The sequence below is a fragment of the Solanum pennellii genome, chromosome 12 (genome assembly GCF_001406875.1).
Source record: "Solanum pennellii chromosome 12, SPENNV200".
NCBI lineage: Eukaryota > Viridiplantae > Streptophyta > Magnoliopsida > Solanales > Solanaceae > Solanum > Solanum pennellii.
In genome coordinates this window covers 63906436-63919775 of record NC_028648.1, presented here as the reverse complement: position 1 = coordinate 63919775, position 13340 = coordinate 63906436, and the positions used below count along the sequence as shown (strand labels likewise).

General features: G+C 33.3%; 1 protein-coding gene across 1 annotated transcript; it reads right to left on the bottom strand.

Annotated features, from left to right (window-relative positions):
• Positions 1-5722: 5722 nt before the first annotated feature.
• LOC114075354 lies at positions 5723-6674 on the bottom strand. The gene is made up of 4 exons (XM_027913820.1): positions 6562-6674; positions 6410-6482; positions 6003-6373; positions 5723-5917 (listed from the first exon to the last, which is right to left on the bottom strand). Exons 1-4 carry the CDS (start codon positions 6616-6618, stop codon positions 5723-5725), a joined length of 696 nt encoding a protein of 231 aa, XP_027769621.1. The 5' UTR covers positions 6619-6674.
• Positions 6675-13340: the final 6666 nt, after the last annotated feature.

Genomic DNA, 13340 nt, shown 5'->3' with positions numbered 1-13340 from the left:
TGTGGTCCCTCCAGTGCCCAATTTAACTAGAACTCAGAATCCTATTTTCTAGTAGAAGATAGAAAAGTAGCGTTCTTTTTTTTTGAAGGAACAACGTGTGTTTTGAAGTTTTCAAGAAGAAAAAGAATTGGCTTTTCTTCTCCTCTTTGGACTAGGAAGACATCTCTATAAATAGGGATTCTTCTAACCTAGATTTGATAGAGTATTCTATACAATACTTGCCCACCCAAGTTTTGAGAGAGTTCAATTGTTGATTGGGATCACTGTAAAAGACTATAGAACTGGAGTTGGATTTACTTCAAGATATCTGCACACGCTTCAAGAGGTAATCCTGAGTTAATTTTCAGCATACTTTGTATGTGATAACTATTTGTGATTGTTATTTATATTCATGCAAGATGTATGATTCTGGAATGCTTCCGCTGTATATGCTATTTTCCAACAATTCCAACCGTCTGAAGTACTCTATTTAAGGTTATTTAGTTTTCTCTATTTGAATTTAGACCTTTAGTTGGAGTTGACTATTCTCCTATTAAAACCTTTATATTTGAGAATTTTAGTACTTCCTCTGTTAATTTTCTTTGATATTGTGAGTTGATAATTGGGAAAATGAATGATAAACAAGGTAGAAAAATTTCAGATAAGAATAATAGTAAGATTGTTTCTTCTCATAGGTCAGCATCAGTTAAACAATTTTGGTTTCTGTAGAGACTTACGTTAGATTTGCTTAGTATCAAAAATCACTTAAAGAATTTGTTTCTGTTACAACCTTTGCTGAATTCGGGAAAGCACGTCTATTCAAATAATTGGGTGACTGATTAAGGCACCACAAATCACATAGGTAATCCTAATATTTTCTTCTAACGTTTTAACCACACAGAATACCGTCGTCAATTATTTTAGTTGATGGATCAACTTGTACCAATGTTGAATATGGAGCTACTAAACCAACCTCATTTATCATCATTTCATTAGTATTAAGTCTCCCAAAATAAGCCTTTAATTTAATTTATGTTAGTGAACATACAAGAGACCTTAATTGCTATATCTCTTTTCATGACCTTGGAATGAATCAGGTTAATTGTAAAGGACATATAATGTGATGATCTTTACATTCTTAATAAATGATAATCTCGTTCTATTGCATGCTCATATTTCCTTTTTATTTCTTTCCTTAGTTAGCTTCTAATACTATTGTATTTATACATATTTACCTTTTTAGCCACCCTAGTCATTACTCACAATCTAAGACCCCAAGAAATCCCCATAGATTGTGAAGAAATTAGGAAATTCTTAACTATCTAACTGCTGCGATCTACTACATCGATTGAGCAACCCTCTAGTGCAGCATAACTATCAAAAACGGAATCAAGTGGCAGATATTTTAGCTGAGGAAAGGACTAGGTTACAAATGGACAACTCCTTTCTGTTATTAGTAGTTTCTCCGTAGTTTGCAATGAAGAAGTTGAAAGCAGGATCTCTTTTGCTAGATATATTAGGTCAACTAGTATTAGTAAATATTGTAATAAATCTCTACCTCCCATCCCAAATACTGCAGTGTTCTTTCACTATAGATCTTGTAATGATGCATATCAAGATATAATATATTACTCCCTTCGTTTAAAAAATAATTATCTCCTTTTCCTTTTAGTCTGTTTTAAAAAATATATAATGACCTCTCTTTTTGGTAATAGTTTACTTTCAACTTTCAACATGACATATTTAAGGCCACAAGATTAAGGTCAATTTGGTACATTTGACATAACTTTAATTTAAGACCACAAGATTCAAAAATCTTATTTATTTTCTTAAACTCCGTGTCTAGTCAAACTAGGTTATTATCTGTGAAACGAAGGGAGTACATCTTTTTGTACCAAAAAAGAAGTTATTCTCTTCAATTCCTATCACAATTACAAAGAAGTAATACCTATATTAAAATGAATAATACAAACCAAAACATAATTGAACAATAAAATAATGAGGCCAATCACATCCTTTTCATGCACTATGATAAAATTGAATATATAGAATTACTCCAATAAAGGGGGAAATATAAAAGTCCTATTATATGTTTGATTTTTTTAATTAGAATTATTTCCATTTATAGGCAAAAATGAAGCCTAAATCTCAAGTTGGATTATAAAACAAACAATATTTACTTTAGGTTCAATTAGAGATACTTAAAAAGGAAATCATTAAACATAATCCTCATCATTTTATTTCTAGAAGTGAACTTTTTTTTGACTATCTTCTAGTTATATTAAACCCTAACCCTACATATTATTTTAATCGTAAAAAAAGATGACTTGTTTCAAAAAAATCGATCAAACTTATGACTTGAAGAGAAATCGATTTTCAAAAATAACAGAGTTGCCACTTATTGTTTTAAAAAAAATAAGAAAACTTATAATCTATTTCAAAAGATTTAAACAGATAAAATCAATTGAAATAAAAAGAGTTTAAGTTCAATATACATTCTGAAAAGCTATTAGGCCCTCGAAATATCCATTAACTTACGGTTAATCGGCGATATGACTTTTTAAAATTTAACTAAGTTTAAGTAAAGAAAAATAATATTAAATTGTTACTTTTAAGTAAAAGACGGCATAACTCTTATTTACACAAAATAAACTATATGTAGCTAAACATATAAATAATCAAATAATAGATATTTCAAGATTAAGAAAGACTATATTGGAAAACTTAATTAAATTAAACCATAAAAAGATAAAGTTAGTTAATCAATAACAAATAAATAAAGAGGAAAATAGGGAAAATTGAACTTGGGCCATTTTTCCTAAATTCTCAAATCTGATGGGCCTAAATCCTGTCTTAAGACTAAACAAATTGCCCAAACAATGGGCTTTGGTCCAATCCTTCCAAAGAATCTGCTGAAATTCCCTTGGGCTTTTGGACCACTTCTCTGAAAAATATGTGTATATTTTTTTAGGGAAAATTGTATATAATAGCAAATTAATAACCTAAAATAAATGGAGTAGCTACGGTTTGATTTAATTGTGCTCCATAGCAAACATTTGCAAAAAATTGTCTGGCGACTCTCTCCCAAATATCTCGCTCGCCACTCTCCTCCAATCTCTCACTCGCTTCCTCACTTTTTATACAAACACAAATGTATTAAAATTGTTTCTAATTGTATAAAGCAGAGAAAATTGTTTAAATACATATATTTTTGTTCCCCTCTCTCCCATCTTCCAGATCTCGCTCGCCACTCTCCCAAATTCGCTCGCCAACCTCGCCTTTCTCACTCATACAAACAGAATCGAAATGTATAAATTGAGTTTCTGTTTGTATAAAGCGTGAGAAAATTGTATATACACATGCAAGTACATATATTTTCGTCCTATACACTTATAATTATACAATAAAAATACTCCCCTGCCCTGTTTCTTTTGTGTTTCTCACTTTCTCGTTTTATACAATTTTCAAATTGTATCTAATTTCTCTCTTTCTCGTTTTATACAATTCGATTCAATTGTATATTCCTTGTCAAGTCTCTTTTGTCTTTCTCTCTTTCTCATTTTATACAAGTTCAAATTGTATATAATCGTTCTATACACTTATAATAATACAATTCGTTTTTATACAGTTCTCTGCCCAAGTGTCTTTCTATTTCTTGTTTTATACACTTCGTTTTATATAATTTGCTTCAACTGTATATGTATAGCGAATTATACAGTTTCTATGTTTGTTATGGAGCGCAATTATGCAAACGTTGCTATAGCATACAAATATGAATTTTTATTTGCTATATGTGAAAGTTGCCCTATTTTTATGTCTACCACTGTATATGGGTTGTATCTCAACTTGTTTTTAGCTTTTCGGAACGTATATTCAATTTCCAGCCCCTGTACTGCCTTCAACCTGTTTGTTGGCTATTTTTGGACTCAATAAAGGGAAACATTTCCAACGAGAAAATGCAAGGAGAATTTGGGCAGATTTCACAACAAAAAGAAGAAAGAAACGAGTTAGTAAGTAAAAAAGAACACACATTAACCAGAAAATATTTGTATACGAGGAAAGTTTGAATTAATGAAAAATGGATTTTATGGCCTGCTAGGATTTGGCCCAACATTTGGCTTCTTAAAATAATTAGGCTAGAATTGAATTTGCGTTCACCATACCAATCTATATTATAGCCAATTGAAGTCCCAAACATAGCCAAATTGAATAATTGAATTAATGAGTGAAATTGGCTAAAACTTAAGTAAGATCAATTAACATAATGATCTTCTTAATCTTGACGAAATAAAATAATCATTTTAATTATAAACAATTATATAAACCAAATTAATTGTCAAAATATTTTACTAAAAATAAAATCTTTTTAAGATGATTTTTGAATATTGACGAAATATACTAATTATATACAAAATTATATAAAACAAATTAGTCATTTTAAATATATATATATATATATATATATATATATANTTTGAATTTTTATAAAAATTAGTTATTATAAATTGTTTAAAAATTAATTATTATTAAGGAGGATCAACGCATATGAGTAAATTCAAATGAACTATGGTAGATTCAAAATCTTGAATCCATCAGGTCATGATTACTGCAAAGCTAATAATTATCTAGGACTTTGTACATATGTATTATAAATTTCCTAAACAAAGTACAAATAATAAATTTTGGACCCTAGTTAATCAAAGGAGTTATACTTGAATCGTGAACTTTGAGTCATAAAGTTCTAATTTTAAATCTCACCTTCTATATGTGATATTTAACACCATTATTTTAATATAAAATTTAGGAAGAATAGTCTGGTGGATCCTTGTACTTGTATCGGATTGTATTATGGATACTCATACTTAGCATTTTGTCATCTGGACCCCTGAACCTATCCAAAACCAACATTTTAAACACTTTTTTTTTGACGTGGCATCCTATGTGGAATTAACCCACATGGAATGTGTGATTCAGTCAAAGGAAGAGCGTGAGACGCCTTAAAAAGGCACTAACGGTCATATTTTGACCTTTAAAAGATATTTCTTCTTCTTTAATTCACTCAACACCATTGTTAATGCCTTTTTGAGCTTTTTTCTTTCTTTTTGTCTCAATCTCTTGTAAAAAAAATTCTCTTTTATTTTTGGCGTCTTTTATTTTTTCCTTCAATCTACTCGTATCATTTTTTTTGTTTGCTTCTATTGTATTTTTGTTGGTCTTCATGCTGACAGTTCGATGTTGCTACTGTGGAATATATGTTGAACTAAAGACATCAAGAACACCAACTAATCTTGGAAGAATGTTTTGGGGCTGCCAAAAATAATCATCCGGCAATGGGTGTGGATTTTTCCGATGGGCTGATGCTAATGAACAATACAACATCAACAATTCATCAACGAGTTCAAGGCAAGCAAGACAAGGAACACATAGAAGACAACGAAGGCAAGGAAGACAAGGATCAAAAACTAGTATTGATATCACTGTTATTATGATTGTTGTTATTTGGTTTGTAGCTGTTATATTTAATATATATATTGATTTGTACTATGTGTTATTTGATAATGAAATTAATTGCATTTACGTCAGAAATCTGAATAACTTCATTCAAGCACACATTCGTACAAGAAAAACAAAGTCTTCCCAATAGCAATTTAACACAAATTCATATACAAAACAGTTGGGATCAAGTCATTAATCAAAATAAAGTTAGTTGGGGATCATGTCATTAAGCTAAATAAAGTGAAATCTAATGTGTTCCTTGAGTGACTTGAGTGCTTGGTGTGCCTTGAGTGCTTCTGTAACTTTCCTCTCGTAGCTGCCTTTGAGTAATTGCAGCTCTTCCCTTCCACCTTAGTCCTTTGGGTTTGTAACCAAGATCAATATTGGTAGGAGTTGAACATGTCAATGTAGCACTATGTAATACCCTATCAGTATTTTCAGACTGAGAGAATAACAAAAGTCTTAACCCAGAGATGAAATAAAATCAATTAAACCAATTTAATGTGTTTAAATGATAAAATAAATACCCTCTCAGTTGTCTTCGCTTGTTTTTGTCTTGGTTTCTTATAGTCAAGAGATGCACTTCCTCTCAAAGTTGTGCTAGTTTTTCTTTTTTGGCCAGTTGCACTAGAAGTTGATTGTTGAGTGAAACTTGGAACTGCCCTTGGACCTGCACATAGAACTTCCCTTGGACCTTCACATAAAACTGCCCTAGGACCTGCACTTGGATCTGAACATGGAACTTCCCTTGGACCTTCACTTGAAACTGCCCTAGAACCTACACTTGGATCTGCACATGGAACTTCCCTTTGACCTGCACTTGGACCTGCCCTTGGAACTGCCCTTAGACCTGTACTTGGACCTGCACATGGAACATCCCTTGGACCTTCACTTGTACCTGCACATGAAACTTCCCTTGGACCTTCACTTGTACCTGCACATGGAGTTCTAGTGGCAACATTTGAAGTTCCAACACTTGCATCACTTGTTCCAGCACCAACATTTTTCTACAAGCATAGAGGCATTAAAGCACAACTTACCAAAGTATAAAATTCAATAACAAAGAGACATAAAAACTCAACTTACCAGAGTTGGACATCCTGTCTTATTATGTCCAAAAGTCTTACACACAGAACATTTCATTTTTCTTCCCTTCCTTGTAGCCTTTCCAAACTTCTTCTTAACTGGCTCATCACTATCTTTTCTCCAATTTTCAGTCTTTCTAGCATGGATGTTATTTCAGGTGGTTCAATGGCTGGTCTACCACTTTTTGGCCACATCTTCATGTTTGTCATAGGTTGAATAAATCTGTTATATGCTTTCAAGTATGTTTTCTTCTTATACCAGTGGTCGACAAATGACTCAACAACCCAATCCTTAAAATGAATTGTTGTAAGTGCATGACCACAAGGAATTCCCTTTAATTGCCATGACCTACAACTACACACCTTCTTTTTAGGTCAACAACATGTTTATATGGTGGATCATGAATCTCAAAGCCAAGATCACCATTAAACCTTACCTCACAATTATCTGCAATTTCAGCATTTTTTCTAAGAATATCCATAGCCATAGGTGATACATCAGTAATACATTTTTCTGAAAATTCTCTCATTTAATTCATTCTTTCCATAACTTTGACTCTTATTTCCTATAGCATAGTGATTATTGATTTGAACCTAGCACCTACAATCCAACTGTTGAAAGTCTCACACATGTTGTTCTCAACCACATCACACTTGCTATGTTCTTTAAAATATTCCCTACACCATGCTTCCTTGTTATACTTTAATAGTGCTTCTATAATGCCTTCTCCTAACTCGCTTAAATCATCAAGTTTGGACTATAAAATTACCTCAAATGGTGCCCTAACAATCTATCAGAATTTTCTTCTCCTTTTTTCACCCCTCCAGTCTTTTTTCCAGTTTGCCCATATATGCCTAGCATACCATCTGATTTCAGCATTTGACAATACATTAATAAGTACAAGATGAAGACCCTGTCAAAAAAGAACATTTGACTACAACAATGTTAAATATCAAATACTCAAAAAATGAAAGAATAAATTTAACAAATAATATACTAATACCTTTTGCATATCAGACATCACTGTTAGTCTTTCACCTTCTTTAAACTCCAAATCATGTCTGATGCACTTGAGAAACCAAGACCATGTCTTCTTGGATTCTTTATCAACTACTGCCCATGCTATAGGGTACATCTGATTATTTCCATCTTTGGAAATGCAAGTTAACAGTTCACCTTTTCATACACCTTTAAGAAATGCACCATCTAAACCAATAATCCTTCTATACCCCTCTTTCCATCCACTTTTGAAGGAACCAAGACAAATATAAATGCTCATAAACACCTCTTTTCCTGGAATTGTGTTCTTGGATGTCCTAATAGATACATTAGTTTTAGAATTTGTGGTCTTTAATTGCTTAACATAATCATACAACCTAGAAAACTCCTCTCTAAAATCTCCCATATGTTCATTCATAACTCTCAGTTTTGCCTTTCTACAACTTATTTTACTAACATACAAACCTTACTCCTTATGTATCAAAGATTGAATCTGATGTAGTTTGATGGTAGACTCACTCATAATCCTCTCTTTGTAATGTTTACTAATTCAAATGGGGTTACACAGTTTGTTTCTTGTTCTTTTAAAACCCTTGTGAACTGGAAAATATGTTTTAACACTGAAGTTTCCAGTGTTACCATCAATGCTTCAAAGAATATCCCTAGGACAACTTTTCTTCTTACAATGTGCCCATACCCTTTCCTTCTCATTAGGTTTCAACTTAATATTAACACCCTTCTGAATAGAGTAAGTTTGCAGTGCCTCCTTGAACTCAATGTTATTCAAAAATACCATATATAGTTGAATACAAACCTTTTTAGCAGTTGGATCAAAGTAGACCTTTTTACTTTCCTTCCTAGGTGCTGGATCTACCACTTCATCATCCCCAACAGGTTCCCCTTCATCTTCACTAATGTCACTACTAAGATCCGAGCTATCAAAATAAGGGTCATCACCACCCAAATTTCCTTCAAATCTAACCCTTCTCTCCTTATAAATGTCTTCAAAACAGCATCTATACCTACAGAACCAGATGGTATCTCATCTAGATTTACTCTATCAGCCTTCTCTTTAACTTGTTCTTGAATGTTAGACTGCCTAGCTTGAGAAACTCCTCATCGAAATCACTCAAATCATCAATATTTTCATCAACATCATAGAGTGAATCAGAGTCAGAATGTTCTTCAACTCTAGGAGCAGGATCTTGTTCTTCAACTAAAGGTGGTTGCTCTTCAATTAAAGGGGACTGATTTTTGTTTAAATTCCTATTTTCTTTTTCAGCAAATGGTTGAGATGAGGACACATCAGCCCTATCTATTTGTGGGGAGGATGACAAATCAACCTTATTTTTATGGTGGGGAGGAGGAGACATCAGCACTATCTTTTTGTGGAGATGAGGACACATCAGCATTAGTGCTAGGCAATTCAAGTATCTCCTCAACAACTAAAGGTACACTAATGGGATGTACAACATATACATCAACAAAATCAGCAGCCTTCAAACCATTAAGAAATTTTAGAACATCATGATCAGCATTCAACATGTAAAAAATACCCTTCTTGTTGACTCTACATCCAAATTTCTCAACATTTTCAACACTCAATTCCAATGCTATTTTATGAAACAACATAATAAGCAACTCATCTACATCTATATTAATCTTTTCAACACTAGTTATTCCATTGTCATACCTTAAAGTAGGATGCATACAAAACAGCCCTCATAATGAAATTGAAGTGTCACTATAGTTAAAGTCATATCTTCGGATGCCTGTAAAGTCAAATGAAAAATAACTACAGTTAAAATTTGAAGGCATAAAATTACCAGGACAAAAACAACTACTTTTAAAGGGAAAAAACAAGCATAAACTTAACATGAAAAACAACTACAGTTAAAGGGGTAAACATACGACGGTGTAAAAAAAATAACCCTAAATTTTTTAAGAAAATACCAGTAATAATTAGACGGGAACTTACCATAGCTGTAATTTTTGTTCAATGGACCACTAACACTATCAATATCCAAGACAATTGACCAAAAATAGAATATTAATTTTAGTCGAAATTGGAATTTTATGGAAAAACCCTAGAATCTACTCGAATTCACGGAACATGTTATTGAAGTCAGTCGAAGTCATTAATCAACTAAGAAAGTGTATAGCACTAACATTACACCCAAACCAAAGTAAAATCCCCAAAAAAATTCAGAAATTTGAATGACAATCGATCCTCTAATCAAACAAATACGCACAAGAAAGTGAAAAAAATCAAAAATTAACACAAGTGCAAGAACTTACAATAATAGTCGGAGTGGAACTGAGCTTCAACTGAGAAAATCTATGGCAAATCACAAACGATTCTTAGTGGAGAAATCGTATAGAGGAGAAGAGGAGAAGAGAGAAAAGGAGAAGAGGAAAATCCACAAAAGTTTTCAAAATTTCGATGAGGTTTGGACTATTCTTAGTTGGCCGATTTACCACGTGGATTTCATACGTGGACTCATATTTTTTATTTTTGGCCAACATGTACGTGGTTTATGCAACACGAGCGATGCCACATAAAAAAAGTGTTTAAAATTTTGGTTTTGGATAGATTCAGGGGTCCAGATGACAAAATGCTAAGTATGAGTATCCATAATACAATCCGGTACAAGTACGAGGGTCCACCAGACTATTCTGTCTAAAATTTATCCTCGAATTAACAAACACTATAGTCAAATGTTGAACTAACATTATATTAATTATAAAATGTTATTTCTTATCCCACCAAACAAACGATTCTAAATGAATCGTTACACATACATAAAAAAATTAATGATTTCTTAGTAGAAACAATAAAAAAAGAAGCTAACTTCTTCTTTTTTCTTCATCAGCCGTTCTCAAACGCTTCATTTTTTTATCAATCTTTTGCAGATCTTGAATTTCTATGAAAAGAAATACACAAAAAAGCAATAGAGAAAATTAGAAGAAAAAACATGAGATGTTCAAAGAGTTGAATTTATGCAACCTCTTAATAACAAGATTACATGAATTTAAACTTAGACTTACTGGAAGCTAAGTGGTCACACAACTTATGATTAACAGTCATTACATTCATTCAACTTTGTTTCTTCTTCCAAAAGTCACACAACTTTGCCTAGTAAGCTTACATGATTATTTTAGTTGAAAATGTAATTTTCATACCTCTCAGGAGCTACTCAACAGTTGGAGAGTCTCTCAGGAGCTACTCAACAGTTGGAGAGTAATTAGAATGAGCCAAAACGTTCAATATATTGTGTGCTTCACTTTAGTCATTGCCAGGGGTCACCTGGTCCTTTTTCTTTTCCGTGCTTCATTTCGAAGCATCGAGAGAGCTTTGAGGTGGAGGATCAAATAGGATAGTCTTTACTAATAATCTTTAGTCTCAAATTGCGTGCCCCCGTAGAATTTTCTAAAAATGTCCTAACTAGTGAATCCACTTTAGCAAATGATAGATTTGTACGGATTCTACCTTGATAAGTAGATTCACCTTCTTTCGGTATGAGGGATATATATACCCACTACAAAAAAATATATAAATTAGGGAGGTTTTATCATGGAGGTTAACTCAACCCCCAGAAGTTGTATCAAATTATGGAGGTTTGATTAACCCCTACAATTTTCGGTACAATTTCGGGAGTTAATAACCCCAGCAAAGTTGAAATTTTATAATATCTAGGCGCTAATTTTTATATGCCTTGCTCATCTCTTTTCCTATTTTCTCGCCATTAGGGTCGAAGATAAACTGAAAAATGAGATCTGTAGAATTCATTATGGCTTAGATACCACCGTGTTCTTCCATATTAGCAGTGGTTGGAGCAGTAAGAGATGGCAGATAGTTGTTTGTTCATGGAGGCCATGGTTTATGGCATAATGTGATAATGAAAGTACCTTCAGTATTGTTTGTTCTATGCTTGGCATCCAAGTCAAGAGAATCTTCTCGAAGGTTTTTAATTAAAGACAGCATATCGTAGTTGCTCTAACTTGTTATCATCTTCAATTTCTGCTAAATACTCCTAAATTTTTTAATTTTTGGTTCTAGGATTTGTACATACATCTTCATCCTCAATCAATTCTCCAATGCTCTGCCTCCATACTTCTCTTTTCCTCTATCACTTCTTCGTTTTTGTTGAGATGATGCACTATTTGAGTTAGTTAGAGGATCAGATTGGTAGATACAATAAATTAATTGTTCCATACAGAGTTAGTTGAGTCGGTTAGGATTAAATTCTATAGATTAGATATTTTACTTGATCTATTATACATGTATATATATGGATGATAGTACTTGGAATAAGATACTTTTTTCCCCTAATCAATCTTCTTCATTTCATCTCCTTACAGTTAACAGAATTCATCTCTCCTCCATTAATGGAGGTTCAGTAAGCTTGATAGATCTCTTTTTTGACATGGTATCAGAGCACATTGTGTTGTTTTTCTCTCATAAATCAGCAGTTTCCGTTCCGAATCTACTCTATCATTTTCTTCTTCTTCATTCATTGATCATGGTTTCCACTGAAACTCAATTGATCATCCACTCTACTTGCATCCAGCTGAAAGTGCTGGATGTACACTTGTGCCGATTGTTTTCGATGGTACCGGATACAGATCTTGGAGGAGAGGAATTCTGCGAGGTATCGCTGTGAAAAATAAAATGGGGTTCACTCAATGGAAAATGCGACAAGCCTGCTGCAACAGATCCAACTTACGGGCAATGCGAGAGATATGATGACATGGTCACCTTGTGGATTTTGAATTCACTCTCAAAGGACATCGTAGATAGCCTTCAATACGTGAATACTGCCCAAGAACTATGGCAAGAAATGGAGGATAGATATGATCAACCGAATGGTGCAAGCGCGCTATCAACTCCAAAGAGAGATCACTGATCTAACTTAGGGAACACTTGACATTACCGGATACTATACAAAATTGAGGCAGTTGTCTAAAGAGCTAAATGCATTGGATGTGAGTGATTCATGCAGTTGTGCCTACATATGTGGAGTGAAGATAAATGTGCACAAAACTGAACAAGACAAATAGTTGATTCAATTTCTGATGGGGCTTAACGAGATCTACACTGTGGTAAGGGGGAATATCTTAATGATGAACCATTTGCCATCTATAGCACAAGGTTTCTCAATTCTTATTCAAGAAGAAAAGCAAAGAGAAGTCCGACCTCCAAATCACTCTCTCGTGGAATCCACTCTAAATGCGGCGGTATACAATAATGGAAAAAATAATTTCAGGACTAACTACGCTCAACAAACAAATGCTAGTACGAGTAGCAGTAATGGTGGTAGAGCTAATCACTCATCACATAAGCCACACACAAACAGACTCTCTCATCTGTTTTGTGACTATTGCGAAAAATCAAGACAACATTAGAGAGAAATGTTACAGGTTGCATGGGTTTCCAACAGATTTTAAGTTCACAAAAGGGAGAAATGTAGGTTTAACAACAAATGTCCAAGGATTCGGATCTGAGACTGATCATAATTACCAGCAGCATCAAGGCCAAAACCTGACAAAGGAACAACATATCCAACTTTTACAGCTGCTCAAAAAATTTTGACTAGGAAATGATGCTGAGTTCACAAACAATCTTGGTGGGGCTACAAACTTTGCAGGTATATTGGCTTGCTCTACTTATAAAGAGATAATGAGTAATCTGTCATGCAACTGCTTCGATTCTTCTGCTAAGTATTGGCTTTTAGATTCTGGAGCTTCAAATCACATGTCTTACAATAGAAAACTCCTCA

Excerpts from the sequence above, each read along its gene's own strand:
- LOC114075354 (XM_027913820.1), bottom strand. The coding sequence starts at position 6,618 with ATGAAATGTTCTGTGTGTAAGACTTTTGGACATAATAAGACAGGATGT. Across the intron at positions 6,483-6,561 it reads AGACAGGATGTCCAACTCTG|AAAAATGTTGGTGCTGGAAC; the intron begins GTAAGTTGAGTT and ends CTATGCTTGTAG. Across the intron at positions 5,918-6,002 it reads AAGCGAAGACAACTGAGAGG|TCTGAAAATACTGATAGGGT; the intron begins GTATTTATTTTA and ends TTATTCTCTCAG.